The sequence below is a fragment of the Trachemys scripta genome, chromosome 7 (genome assembly GCF_013100865.1).
Source record: "Trachemys scripta elegans isolate TJP31775 chromosome 7, CAS_Tse_1.0, whole genome shotgun sequence".
In the NCBI taxonomy this organism is placed as follows: domain Eukaryota; kingdom Metazoa; phylum Chordata; order Testudines; family Emydidae; genus Trachemys; species Trachemys scripta.
The window spans coordinates 83,017,394-83,031,700 of NC_048304.1; the positions used below are offsets into that span (position 1 = coordinate 83,017,394).

Below are 14,307 nucleotides of genomic sequence, written 5' to 3' on the forward strand. Positions count from 1 at the left end.
CTTGTGTTTGTCACATTCTTGTGGAAGTCTGTCAAATGCTGCACAAGATGGTGCTGGGTTAAGCAAAGAACATTGCATAGTAACTGGATTGTTAAGTGGTAAAAATTCCTGAATGGGCCAATACACATCATTTTCCCCCCTTCACCTTGGCGGCTAGCCAGATGCTTACTATTAGACAATAAAGTGTGTACCAGGGGAAGGGAGGGACTGGCTGGGGGGGGGTGGGGGGGAGAGAGAGAGACAGAAGTTTAATCATTGAACCAACCAAACTGAATAGATTAAGTCCTGGACTTGATTTCACAGGAGCTCTAATATCTCACTCTGGGAAAATGGCTTTGTTGAAGTATTTTTAACACTTAGCTCGTGAATGAGATCTGCTACTTTGGAATTACTTATTCACAGCAGCTCTGTCACCACTGAGACACCAATAAGCTTCAAGAAAATGTTTGCTGTGCATTTACTAGCTTTTTATTTTACAAAACTAAAAGAAGATCAAATCAAAAAGGTAAGGTCCAAATTTATTTGTTGGTAAGATTGATGTGGGTTACAGGAGAGCAGAGACTATTTTACTGTATGAGCAAAAAAGTGTGGATGCGTTGTAGTATGCTCCTGGCAAAGAGGTGGAGATCAAAGGGTTGGTAAATCTTTGGACTTTAAAACAGTCCTATTTTCCTTTAGTCTTCAGATCTGATAAACTTAGAATAGCTCTAGGAAACAAAACTCTCTACATAGTGAATGTGTAAATAATCTTCAATAAGGGAAGACTACAATGTTAACTCTGAGGCTATTTTTTAAAAATGTGCAAAAACAAAGTGCTTTCCGGCATACTGCTGTAGTGAAGCATAGTATGAGAAACTTGCACTCTTGTTTGGTTGCATTATCACTTTGATTTAGACAATGAGATTGAGGTTTTCAAAACTGAGGAGGGGTCTGAGTCAAAGTTCACTGAAACCAATGAAAAAACACCCATTGTCCTCAGCGGGCTTTGGATTGGGCCCCAGGGCATTTGGCCACACAACTCCTGTTCATTTTAATGGGAAAGATTTTATGTCCAGATCTTCTATCTGGCTTTGAAAATCTCAGCCAAGATGTTTGATTATTGTTAATTAAAACTCAGATTTGTAAACACTGAAGTCCTAGACAGACCAGACTTTAAGCTTTTGATGTGCGAACAAACTAGCTGATGGTGCCCTGCCTTAGGCACACAGCAGATAGCGAAGTCAAGTCTCTTGGCAAAGCGCTGGTATGTGGGCTAATGGCACTGCAGCATAAAACCCTCACACTCTGCACGCTCCTTGAGTTAATCTTCTGCATCTCTGTTAAACCCCTGATTTCCCACCTCCTGACCTAACACCACCTCACCCTCTTGTAGTTGCCACCTGTCTCTGGTGAAGAGGGATCTACACTACACTGCCTTTGGGCCCTGTCATTGTCACTCTCTCTAATGAGCTGGAAGAATGGCTGTTAAGATACATGAGCAAACCAGAAGCAAAAGTAGGCTGTTAAGCAAAGGAGCAAGAGGAAATGAGCCAAGATCCCCATGAGTGACATGAGCCCCACCACTGGGCTAGTCCAGCAATAGAACAAGTTGGATTTCCCTCCCTCCCCCCCTCCAGAAAAATAGAGTGCCTTCTGCTGGTAGGCTTGCTGGGTGCTCTCTCAATGTCCTTCCTTTTAGAAAGAGAGGATGAGTGGACATTGCAATGGGTAACATGCTGCCCCTATCTTAACAAGCAGCCCTAACTCTCAGGTTTTCCCCTCGGTCTGTGATAAACCTCAGTTTGTGTTCCAGCGTTTTTTCATGATCATAACTAAGGAAGCAAGCAACGGCACTTGGAACAGCATGTTTCCTGGAATTGTGTTTAATTTTTTTTCCTGAAAAATACTCTGAGTTTATTGATGTACAATTTTAATGGAAGAGTCAAGCCATTGTTGGGTTTCTGGGAGGGACATTTAAAAAAAAAAAAAGGCAGCCTGCCACTTGCTGCAATCAAAGCCAACCACTTGGAAGTATTTTTATGGAGTCCAGATATAAGCTGTCTCTGGTACGGCTGATTTTTCATTAACCAAAGAAGTGGGGAGACTCCAGAGCCCTCCTCAGCTCATCACTGCTTCAATGACACTTTCACAGGAAAGGCAAGACAATGAACACAAGGGTTGTGTTGGTCCAATGGGATGAGAGGGAGCTGGTTTGATAGAATTTTACTTTCTATAGAGATTTTCCTGATCTTATGAAGGTCCCTATCTTTATAATCAAACCACTTAATGGTATGACCTTTCTTTGGTTGTAAAGCAGTTTAAAGATCACAGGAGGCTTTGCTTGGTCTTTCTGGAATGTTTTGTTTTGAAGGACTCCCTTATCTTAAGTGCAGATGCTCCTAAAGGGTTTATACTTGCCCACAGTCTGCTGCTAAACAAGGGGATTGTCCAAACTGAGCCTGAGAATGCAACTAGAATACACATTAAGCCTAACGAGCACGTACACACACACCTTAATTTGTTTTTTCTAGAGACAGCTGATGATCAGGGGGTGACCTCTGCAAAAGGAGAGATGTAATAACTTTGTGATCACTATTCAGATAGTTCTGTCACAGACTTATCAGCCTCTCTGGAGAAAATTGTGTGTGTGTGTGTGTGTGTGAGAGAGAGGGAGAGAGAGAGAGAGATGGGAGTGCCTTAGAGCCCTTTCCCTTTATCTTAAAATATATTTCAAAAATATAATGCTTTCAGCAATCTCTTGTTTAGATGATAAATTTCTAAATTTATTCCCAGGGTCGTGGCTGCACCTGATAGATTTGCCTGTTTCTTATCTGGGTTTTCATCTATGTGCTTTGGATAATTTTGGCTCATTGGTTTTAAATGGGACTGTGAATGAGTCATTTAGTTTCCAGAAATGATCCATGCAAATATCGATATCTGGCGGTAGAACAGGCCAATCTATCCCCACTCCCATTTAAATGAAACTGCCTCTTGGTGGCTCACCATTACTTTATCACGACTTCCTGTACAAGCACTCCCCAATCTCCACTGTTGAACCCCTTTCATGGCCAATGGCCAGGAAACACCTCAGACACCTAAAGTAGGGCTGCAGTTTAAAAGAGACAGCTCCAAAGATGGAAAAGAAATTAGCCTATGGTTTCCTACTGACCTGCTCCTCTGAGGAGTGGAGCACACTCAGCTCCCATTGGGCCAGTGCTCACAATTCCAGGCATCATTCAGCACCTCACAGCACTAGGTCCTATTTAAATCATATGGTTATGCTGCCGTAGGCAAGGCTGAGATGGCCTTTGGGTACAACCCACCTGTGCTGTAATCAGTGACTTACCTCTGTGGTACAAAAATATGTAACTTAGCAAGGTAAGTTGGAAATGAATTTTAGAAGCTGGAGAGGGTTGGGGGAAGGCTTAGCACACTTGTTGATTGACTGTTCAGAAAAGCCTGGATTTGACTGGGCAAGGAGAGTGAACCTTCACCCTGAAAATGGTGCCTCCCACTGAGAGCCGAGGAACGGTGGAAGTGTCAGCGTGGGAGTGGGCTTGATCCTCTACAGCTTTGCCAAGCCCTTTCTGTGTATAAACAGACTTCTGCTTGTAATACTGTGCCATCACTCTGACAGCTCTGCACAAGTACAGAAACGTGGTGCCAGCACCAGCTTAGCTTACAAACCATCAACCCTGGTAGAACTGGAAGGGACACTACAAAAGAAGGGAATCTATTTAAACAAATGACAGATTCTTCCTTTGCTGTCAGGTTTCAGAGTGGTAGCCGTGTTAGTCTGTATCAGCAAAAAGAACTAGGAGTACTTGTGGCACCTTAGAGACTAACACATTTATTTGAGCATAAGCTTTCGTGGGCTAAAACCCACTTCATCGGATGCATGCAGTAGAAAATACAGTAGGAAGATATATATTACACAGAGAACATGAAAAAATGGGTGTTGCCATACCAACTCTAACAAGACTAATCAATTAACATGGGCTATTATCAGCAGGAGAAAAAAACTTTTGTAGTGATAATCAGGATAGCCCATTTCCAACAGTTGACGAGAAGGTGTGAGTAACAGTAGGAGAAAAATTAGCAAGAGAAATAGTTTTTACTTTGTGTAATGACTCATCCACTCCCAGTCTTTTTATTCAAGCCTAATTTAATGGTGTCCAGTTCGCAAATTAATTCCAATTCTGCAGTTTCTCGTTGGAGTCTGTCTACAACCTATCCTGAATAGGGCCGGCTCCAGCTTTTCTGCCACCTCGAGCGGCAAAAAAAAAAAAAAAAAAAAGACGAGCAGCGGCACTTCGGCAGCAGCTCAATCGTGCCACTTCTTCGGTGGGAACTCGGCAGTGGGTCCCTCATTCCCTCTCTTCCTCTTTCAGCTGCCACCGAAGTGCTGCTGAAGAGGAAGAGAGGGAGCGAAGGACCCGCTGCCGAGTTCCCACCGAAGACCCGGATGTGCTGCCCCAATACCAGACGGAGTGCCGCCCCTTTATATTGGCCGCCCCAAGCACCTGCTGGTGCCTGGAGCCGGCCCTGATCCTGAAGAACGATCTCTCACTCTCACAGATCTTGGGAGACAGGCCAATCCTTGCTTACAGACAGCCCCCCAACCTGAAGCAAATACTCACCAGCAACCACTCACCACACACAAAAAACTACTAACCCAGGAACCTATCCTTGCAACAAAGCCAGTTGCCAACACTGTCCACATATTGATTCAAGGGACACCATCATAGGACCTAATCACATCAGGGACACCATCAGAGGCTCGTTCACCTGCACATCTACCAATGTGATATATGCCATCATGTGCCAGCAATGCCCCTCTTCCATGTACATTGGCCAAACCGGACAGTCTCTACACAAATGAATAAATGGACACAAATCAGACGTCAAGAATTATAACATTTAAAAAAACAGTAGGAGAACATTTCAACCTCCCTGGTCACTTAATTACAGACCTAAAAGTCGCAATTCTCCAACAAAAAAACTTCAAAAACAGACTCCAACAAGAAACTGCAGAACTGGAATTAATTTGCAAACTGGACACCATTAAATTAGGCTTGAATAAAGACTGCGAGTGGATGAGTCATTACACAAAGTAAAAACTATTTCCCCATGCTAATTTTTCCCCTACTGTTACTCACACCTTCTCATCAACTGTTGAAAATGGGCCATCCTGATTACACTGCTCTACAGCCAAAATGTTTCTGAAATAAATGTAGTCAAACTTTACTAATTCTGGGTCATTGAGAATGAAAATGATGCTTAAAATTGTTGATTGGCTCTAGTTTTCAAGATATGCTATTGGGTCAGTATATACGACCCTTGACTTGGGAATGGCGGAGGATAAGCGAGTTATAAAGGGAAGGGATCTCAGTTTAAACCAGAAATGACTAAAATACATCTTTGACTGGATCTATGAATAAATCTATGCCTGGGTTTGGACAGTACTTGCTTTTTAGGCAAAACAATGAATGATGCAATCTGAAGCTGGTATTGCGTCATACATGATATGAATTGCATCATGTTATTCCTAGAAGTCATGGATGATGCAATCATAACGAAGCTTACATCACTCTGCTGAACAAATTGCCCTATATCAGCTCTAGAAATCATACAGTGTCGTGCTCTTTTATTTGTCAGTGTTTGATTTTGCAAAGGGACACATTTCTGTTTAGCCAAAGTGAGCAGAGATGCCTCGTACTTGTGTGAACAGTGCAGATAACTTCTGCTATGTTTGTGGTGAAGTGACTTTTGCATCACAAAAGCGCAGTATAACCACTATGGTTAAGAAAGCCTATCACCTTTATTTTGGCTGCAAAATTGGAGATCAGGACAAGAGGTGGGCCCCACACATATGCTGCAACACTTGTGCAACAGGAAAAGGAAAATCTATGCCTTTTGCAGTGCCAATGATTTGGAGAGCGCCAACAGATCATACCAGCAATTGTTACTTTTGCATGGTGCCTCCAGTTGGGAAAGGTATGTCAAAGAAGAAAACGTGGACTGTGCATTGTTCAAACATTACATCAGCTATACGCCCAGTACCCCACGGAGAAGGACTGCCGGTTCCTGATGCACCAGAATCATTCTCACTTGAGTCAGACGAGGAAGAGGATGAAACTTCTGTTCCTGAACCATCAATGTCACAGGACCCACATTTTCTCCCATCCTCCTCCTCTGAACCACACCTCATAACACAAGGTGAACTGAATGACCTTGTCAGGGATTAGGAACCACCCAAGAGTAAGGCAGGGCTGTTGGGCTCCAGACTACAGCAGTGGAATCTCCTGGCAGGTGATGTTAGGGTTTCCAAACAGAATAGTTTTTTGCCTTTTGTTTCATCATAAATTTTATTTATATAACCCTTTTGCTGATTTTTAAAGTGTTAAATGAACAGGACAGGTGAAATATTATCATGTAAAGCAACCATAAACACATGAAAAGACCTAGGTTTACAATTTATGATTAAAACTCTACTATCTACACAATATACATAGACATAAAATGTAAAATCTTAAATATCTTAGAAATAGTAGCCAATCAGTTGTTTTAATTGTCATATTTGAATTCAGCACATCAAAATACATAATAAATAGCACATTTTATCTCTGAAGCAGACGACGTCTCAAAAATTGTAGACCAGTGTTATCGCTACAAAAGTTTTTTTTCCTCCTGCTGATAATAGCCCACGTTAATTGATTAGTCTTGTTAGAGTTGGTATGGCAACACCCATTTTTTCATGTTCTCTGTGTAATATATATCTTCCTACTGTATTTTCTACTGCATGCATCCCATGAAGTGGGTTTTAGCCCACGAAAGCTTATGCCCAAATAAATTTGTTAGTCTCTAACGTGCCACAAGTACTCCTCATTCTTTTTCCTTTTCTGTGTTAGTCAAACCAGGGTGAGCACCTGGGTAGATACTCATATTTTGATTTGTGTGACTTATTTTAGTTTCTCTTAAGCTGATTCCTAATCAATACAAGTTGATTGGAATGCAGAGGGATGGGGTGCCTAGTCTGGAGGCATGGTGGACATGGGAGTGGGCACTGTGATGAGCAACCGAGGGGGATGAGTGGTATGTAGAGTGAAGGAGGGGAACTGGAATAGGGAGCTGAGTGGTGTTGGAACACTAACTGGGGCTAGAGTGGCCAGATGTGGGGTGGGGCAGAGGGATGAGGGCAAATGGAGCAGGAGAGGGGCATAAGCACCTGTAACCACTAGAACACACTCCCGTCAGAATCTGGAATAGTATCAAGGGTTTGTGAGTCAGCATTCTTCTGCAGTCAGCAAAAATCTATGAACTCCACTGGCGAAGCGTGTGGCTCATCTTCTAGTGAGTTGCCCACACAAAGGATGCCAACCTACTACTGCTTTCAGTTACTCTGTTAGGACAGGTGGTAGAGATCTGTGCAGTGGTTCTAATGATTCTAACCCTGCTAAAGATCCATGTGGGTGTCAATATGATGTATAGAGTTTTAATTGTGTTCACATACTATTTTTTCCACAGGATCCTGTTCTCATTCAGTGAACAGGATGGCTGGGGCTCTGGGAGTGAATTAGCGATGTGTAGTGAATGAAGCTGTTGTCTGTAGGACCCCTGCCTCATTTGTTGCAGAAATTGCAAAAGGTGTCTAGTGGATGAGACAGAACAGTGGAGGGAGACAGGGGCCTGTGTCATGGTTAAGGCTGTTGAATGCCACACCAGAAAATAGAATTCTATCCCTGTCTGTGCCACCGAGTTCCTGTGTTATGCTGGGCAAGTTATTTAAACCAAGCTCTTCACAGATGGCCAATAACTGCGTATGCACCTCGTTTTCTGGGTGCCTGACTTGAGACAATCAGGTCTGATTTGCTGAACATTCACAGCTGAAACTGAAGTCAATGGGAGCTGTGCTCCGAACATAGTACTATAAAATTCTTAAAGTCAGGCCATAGGCATCTCCTATTGGGGCACCTGAAATTAGTATACTCTTGACCTTAATCTCACCTGAGTTTCCCATCTGTAAAATAGGGACTGGTAATGCTTCCCCACACAAGAGTTAAGTGAAGATAGATTTATTAATATTTGCGAGACAAGGTGGGTGAGGTAATATATTTTATTGGACCAACTTCTGTTGGTGAGAGAGACAAGCTTTCAGGCCACGCAGAGCTCCTCTTCATGTCTGGGAAAGGTACTCCGAAGGTCAGAGCGGAATGCAAGGTGGAACAGGTTGTTTAGCATAAGTAGTTAGCCACATTTTATGGGACCTTTCAAGGTAGAGTGGCCTCTTAACACCTCTGCAGTCTTGGGACAAGAAGAAGGGGTTAGTGGGTTATGGATTGTTGTAATAACCCATAATTCCAGTGTCTCTGCTCAGTCCATGATTTTTAGTGTCTAGCAGTTATGAATTTAAGCTCCCAGGCTCATCTTTTGAAAGTGAAATGTTTTCACAAAGTGATCACTCTGTCTGAACTATCAGTCCTTGTTCTGAAAGGAAACCTGCACAACACTGTAGCATTTCAAGTGTAGACACGCTATAAGTGAGTAGCGTCGATTCTTTGCACTGAATGAAGCAGGGGACCATGGGGAATGAATAAAGTATGTGATCATGTAATTAAAGATGGCTGAATTAAAGTCACACGGACAATCTTAATTTTACCATTTCCTAATTTCTGAGTGCTTGACTTTGCAGCCTGAATGTTCTGTTTATGTATTACATAGAAAGAACTACATTAAGTGTACAAGGAAAGTCAATAGAAGGATGGATTGAGATGACATTTATAGATGCATCCTTTCAAATGATCAAAGGATAATCTTCCTTCTCTGAAAACTGAGATATGTAAAATGGTATAAATGTGAAAGTAAGAACAATTACAGTTGTAACATTCACAACTGCAAATGTGTGTGTGTGTGTGTGTGTGTGTGTGTACACACAAACATCAGATGGATTACCTATATTTGGCCTTCTTGAACTCTAAACCTTGCTCTAAACAATGTAGAAATATTTTAATGTGGTCAAAACAATAAATGTGATGACTAAACAACACAAAGGCCATCAGTACAGCACACATAAGAAAATATGTATTATAATTCAGCAGACCAGAGATAAATTAAAATACACATAGTAAAAATTTCTCCTAATTTTTAAAGTCCTATGTTAATTAAAATTTAAGGCTGATTTTTTTAAAAGCCACAAACTTTCCCCTTACATACTTGGTAAGGATTTGATCACACCACTCAAGTAGCAAATATAGGCAAAAGATATAGGTGTGCTTGGCTTGATGTGAGCAGCTACAGGAGACCAGGTAAGCATTTAAAAAGGGTGGTGCTGGTGATAGGGAGAGATGGGGATTTTGCAAAGTTGGGTACAGAGGACTAGCTAATAGCACCAGTAACACCTAATTTTTCTGAAAGATTCACAAATCTATTCAAGTGTAAGTAATTTTTGACTACTGTTTGTGACTCATGAATTGGTGAATCAATTGGTCCTGGGTGGGGAGAGTTAAGTTCTCACAAAGTCCTGGTCTCCGCTTAAAATGTAGGTCAACCTAACTACGGTGCTCAGTGAAAAATCCATACCCATGAGCTTCTGGTGTAGGGGCAACTAGGTCAATGGGAAGAATGCTTCCATCAATCTAGTTGTTGTTGTTCAGGGAGGTGGTGTTCCTGCAGCAACAGAAAAACGTCTTCTGTTGCTGCAGATGGCGTCTACGATACAGTGTTATGCCAGCATTGCTATAACGCTGTAGCTATGCCTCTGTAGTCCCTGTAATGTAGACATGGCTAAAGTCTTTATTCCTGTTCAGTTCTTTGATGCCCAAACACATGTATATAGGAGGACAAAAATTGCACAAAACACCTGATTTCTGGTTAGAGCAGTGTAACTCCAAGACTTGGGATCTTCCATTGAACAGGCCAGACCTTTTCTGATGGACAAATAACTAATATTTTTTCTGACGGTATTTTACTAATACTGCGTTAAACTTCTTTACAAATAGATTTTATAGGTTGAAGCATTTCTTATATAGGCCATCCTCCTTCTGACACTGAAGTCAATGGAAATTTAGCTATTGGTTTCAATGGGGCAGGACCAGGCTAACCCTATGTCATATGACTATAGCTAATGTCACAGAAAATCGAATCAGAGGATCAGGGTAAATAACCATTTTACATGTATGTCGGGTGCTTAACTTCAAAGCACTTTATAAACATTTAACTATTTCTCTGACCTCTGAAAGTTAGGTACATACAATCATCTCCATTTTACAGATGTACATTGAGGCAGAGTAGTGAAGTGAGTTGCCCAAGGTCATTCAGAAGTCAGTGGCAGATTTGGGATTAGAATGTAAGAGTTCCTAGTCCTAAACTCTGTGCTCAAGACACTGCACCAAACCCTTGTGATTAGTGGTTGTATATAGGAAGCATTTTCTGTGTAACTGGACACTAATGATGGTGGGAGCATCGGAGAAATCCTGCTCTAGTGACTTCTAGTAGAGATAAATCATCCCTTATGTACTTTATTGTAAACTCTTTGGGGCAGGGACTATCGTGTGTGTGTGTGTGTGTGTGTGTGTGTGTGTGTGTGTAAAATACCTAGCACAATAGGGTCCTGATCCGAGGCCAGGGTCCCTAGGTGTTATCTCATCATAAATAATATTCTGAATGTCCTGATTCAGGTTGACAGGTTCCTTTATCACATGCGTCTTTCTGATGATGTATTACTTGACGTGATGACGCGCTTCCAAGCAGAGATGGTGAAGGGCCTGGAAAGAGATGCACACCCAACAGCTGCCGTAAAAATGCTGCCAACATTTGTACGGTCGATTCCTGATGGGTCTGGTGAGTGATCCTGGTGCATTATTACTTTTTCTTTGGTTTAAGGAATTCATGGATTACAACAAAGTATGTCCAGGGATCTTAAATTTGGAATTTGGAGATCTGTAACAGTCTCAACTTGTGTGGATGGGTGGGAGCCATTCCAGAGTATCCCCTTGTGCCCTAGGGTGGCCCTGCAGGTTCTATGTCCTCAGTTCCCTCTTGGTTCTTTGCAATGGTTAATAACTCTTGACTCTTAAGACCAGAATCTTTACAATAAGATTCCCTTCTGTGGGATCTTATTTATTCAGTCTTTTATCAACTACAGCTCCTTTGGCCCACAGTCCTAGCCCTTTGTCTCACTAGTTTGGAGTCCCACATCCCTCCTCCCAGGGGCATTTGTGATATTCCAAGAGAGATTCCACTCCTTGACACAGGAGTCCTGGGGCCCAGTGGCTTTCGGTCCTTCTCAAGCTCTCTCCAGTCTTTCCTGGGCTCCTTTCTGGGTGCTCCTGCTCTCCAGTGAGCATCAGTTCTCAGAGCTTGCTTCCTCATCTGGTGTCTTCTCTCTCCCACCAGCCAGGCCTCTTCCTTTTTATCTCAGAGGCCTAATTGGGCCCATTTTCTCTACCTTGGGAGGTGATTTAACTGTCACAGTTGGGGCTGAAGTCTCTCTCCCCTTGAAGGGTCAACTACGCTGTGACAAGCTGCTCCTTGCTCCAAGCACAACTCAGCTCAGCTGTTGAGTGAGCTGTGCAGGTACAGTCCAACAGTCCCTTGGTTTCCAGGGGATGTTAACGCTCAGTTGCAGCACAGCAGGGAGAGTAGAAGATTGGGGATTAATATTAACTTGCTAAATGGCCTTCTACAGTAGTTGTCATTCATGGAGAAGATAATTGTGTCTCATTAACAAAAATGTTAAACACACCTAATATTTTTCTGGTACAATGTGCCATCAGATGACATGAATATATACAATGCCTTTGTGAGGGTGTGTTTTGCTTTTATCAGGACAACACTCAGCTAGCTCTAAAAACCTTCATCTTACTGAATACAAAAATACTAATCTAGTCTTAGCCACTGACATGAAGCAATGCTCAAACCAACATCGGACCTGTGATTAAATAGGATGAGGGGACCCTCTACAGTCCAGTAACATCAATGCAATTTGGAGACAATATGAAGTTTTCATTTTTAGGATGTGTATAACTTTAGGCAAATGGATGTTTTTCCTCTTGAGTTGGATATACAAGAGGAAAAATATTTAAATTCATGGAAGCCAGAATGGTGCAGTATGATGAGGCCCGGACCCTGTGAGGGGCTACATGCAGAACTCAATAGAGCTCAGAGTGGACACAGGAGATGGAGTGAACCCCATTGCAGGACTGGAGCCTTCATCTTAAACCCCAGCTATTGTATTGAAGTTCTAATAACTCCCTCTCCCCCCTGGATCCATGATTTCTTGACATAGCTACTTAGCCCTTCTGCAGTTTGGTTCCCGACAGTGACTTCTGTACCTCTGTTTATCTCTAAAATTACATGTTTCCACAATGTGAAAATTACAGAACACAGAAGGAGCATTCCCCTACACAGTCTATATAATCTGTCAGGAAAGTGCTCATTAGATTTGATGGAATTAATCTTCATTTCCAACAACAGTAATAAATCAACCATGCTCTTGCAAACAAATTGACTGAAGAGGTAAGCTGTGCTTCAGTCCCTAATGAAACATGCAGAATGATGATTGAACTGACCAGGCAAAGGAGACTGAACACACCAAAGCAGCTCTGTTAGTTTGCAGAAGCCAGCCATAGCAGGTTCCCTTTAGCAGACATTGGCTTTGTGATGCTCATGTGGCAGGAGAGGGCTAGCTGCTGCCTTGTGGAGCAGGAGAGCATAGGTTTGGGTTCACTCAACTTCATGGTGATCTACCAAACCCTTAGCTTCTGTGTACCCCCTGCCACACACAATATTTAAAGGGCTGCATCTTCAAATCAGAGTTTATTATGGAAAATTTCAAACTCTACCTAAATTTCTGAGAGCTGATTTTCAGTTTTCTACACAGTTTCAGCTGCCTGCTACCTATTAATACTAATTGGATTTGGGTAGCTAAAGCCCTACCCAATCAGTTAAATGTCTCCCTCTCGCACATCCTGATGAGACTCCTGGTGGTTTGTGTCATGATTGGCTGCTATTTGTTTTATCCAGCATGCATATTAAAGCTTTTTATTTTCCAATAAGTACTGTAATGGGCTTAACGAAAGGCGAAGTCTCTCCCCTGAACAAGCATACTTCTCAGCCTGCCAAGGCCCAAATGCAGCACTCCAGGTCTGACATAGTCCCTCGTGGCCAGGGGTGCCTCTGTGGCATCTGCTAATAATTTCTCCCTCAAAGGACTCCTGACATAGACTCCCCATACTTTTTCTGAGGTCAAAATACCCCTCCCTGGGGTCTGGGTTTATTAGTTATTTACGCAGAAATTCAAATCCCACAAACAAACAGTTCTATTCCTACTCCCAGGCCTCCCTGGCTGGAAAGCTTTCACACTCTTCCTTGCCAGCTCAGGGTCTCTCCTGAATTAGCAGGTGACTTCCAGCTCTTTCCTGGTTGGAGTCTTAGGGTATGTCTAACCTGCGGCTGGTCCAGGTCAGCTGACTCGGGCTACACGGGGCATGGGCTGTGGGGTTGTTTAATTGTGGTGTAGATGTTTAGGCTTGAGCTGGAGCTCTGGGACCCTGTGGGGGAGGGGGAGAGGAGTCCCAGAACCCTGGTGCCAGTCTGTGACTGAATGGCTGCCCCGAGAGCCTGAGGCAGCTGACCTGGGCCAGCCACAGGTGTTTAATTGCTGTGTAGACATACCCTTAGTCCGGAATCCCAGGACTCCGCTGGAACCTGCTCACTCCTAGCAAAGTCTGTTCTCTCTGAGCATGTCCCTCTATGCAGCTTCCAGTTGCTCTTTATAATGGAATTCCCTGAGCCCTCTCATGTGGGGCTCACCCTTGAATCAGGACTGGCTTAGCCCAGGCTCTCTAACCCGAGAGTAAGCCACCCAGTTACAGATCCAAAATGGGGGACACAAATTATTCATGCAAGAAATTTAAAATGATGTGGGGCTGTATCCCTTTCATGTGAATAACCCTTCTTCCTGTCTCCTCAGTTCCATGGCTCTTTGTTTCTGATGATTGATGATTTTCAACAATAAAAGTGGAGATAGCAAATTTGTAGGGAACATAGATAACTGTGGGATTAAGATCAGTGCTGCTCCTTGAAATGAGGGACATTTGAGGGGTCTTGTACACTAGTGTATGTACATAACCCTTTGAGGTCACCCTGCTGGAAATTAGAGCTCGCTCTGTATCCCAACACCAAAACAGAAAAATAAATCATGGAGTAAGTCCTGTTATCCCTTGGCCTTTCATAGCTTTAAAATGACACTCAGCCCATCCTGAAATTCTGAAGTCGCTTCAGAGGATATCTGATTTCAGCAATTGTCTCATTTACTGTTTCAAAACT

At 42.8% G+C, this 14,307-nt stretch overlaps 1 protein-coding gene across 1 annotated transcript in view; it reads left to right on the forward strand.

Moving 5' to 3' along the window:
* The first annotated feature begins 260 nt into the window (after nucleotides 1–260).
* HKDC1 (hexokinase domain containing 1) overlaps nucleotides 261–14,307 on the forward strand; it is a 43,945-nt gene continuing 29,898 nt past the window's right edge. The window contains exons 1-2 of the mRNA XM_034777319.1: nucleotides 261–505; nucleotides 10,656–10,818. Of these exons, the coding sequence (XP_034633210.1) occupies nucleotides 368–505; nucleotides 10,656–10,818 (301 nt within the window). The 5' untranslated portion in view covers nucleotides 261–367. The remainder of the gene's footprint in view (nucleotides 506–10,655; nucleotides 10,819–14,307) is intronic.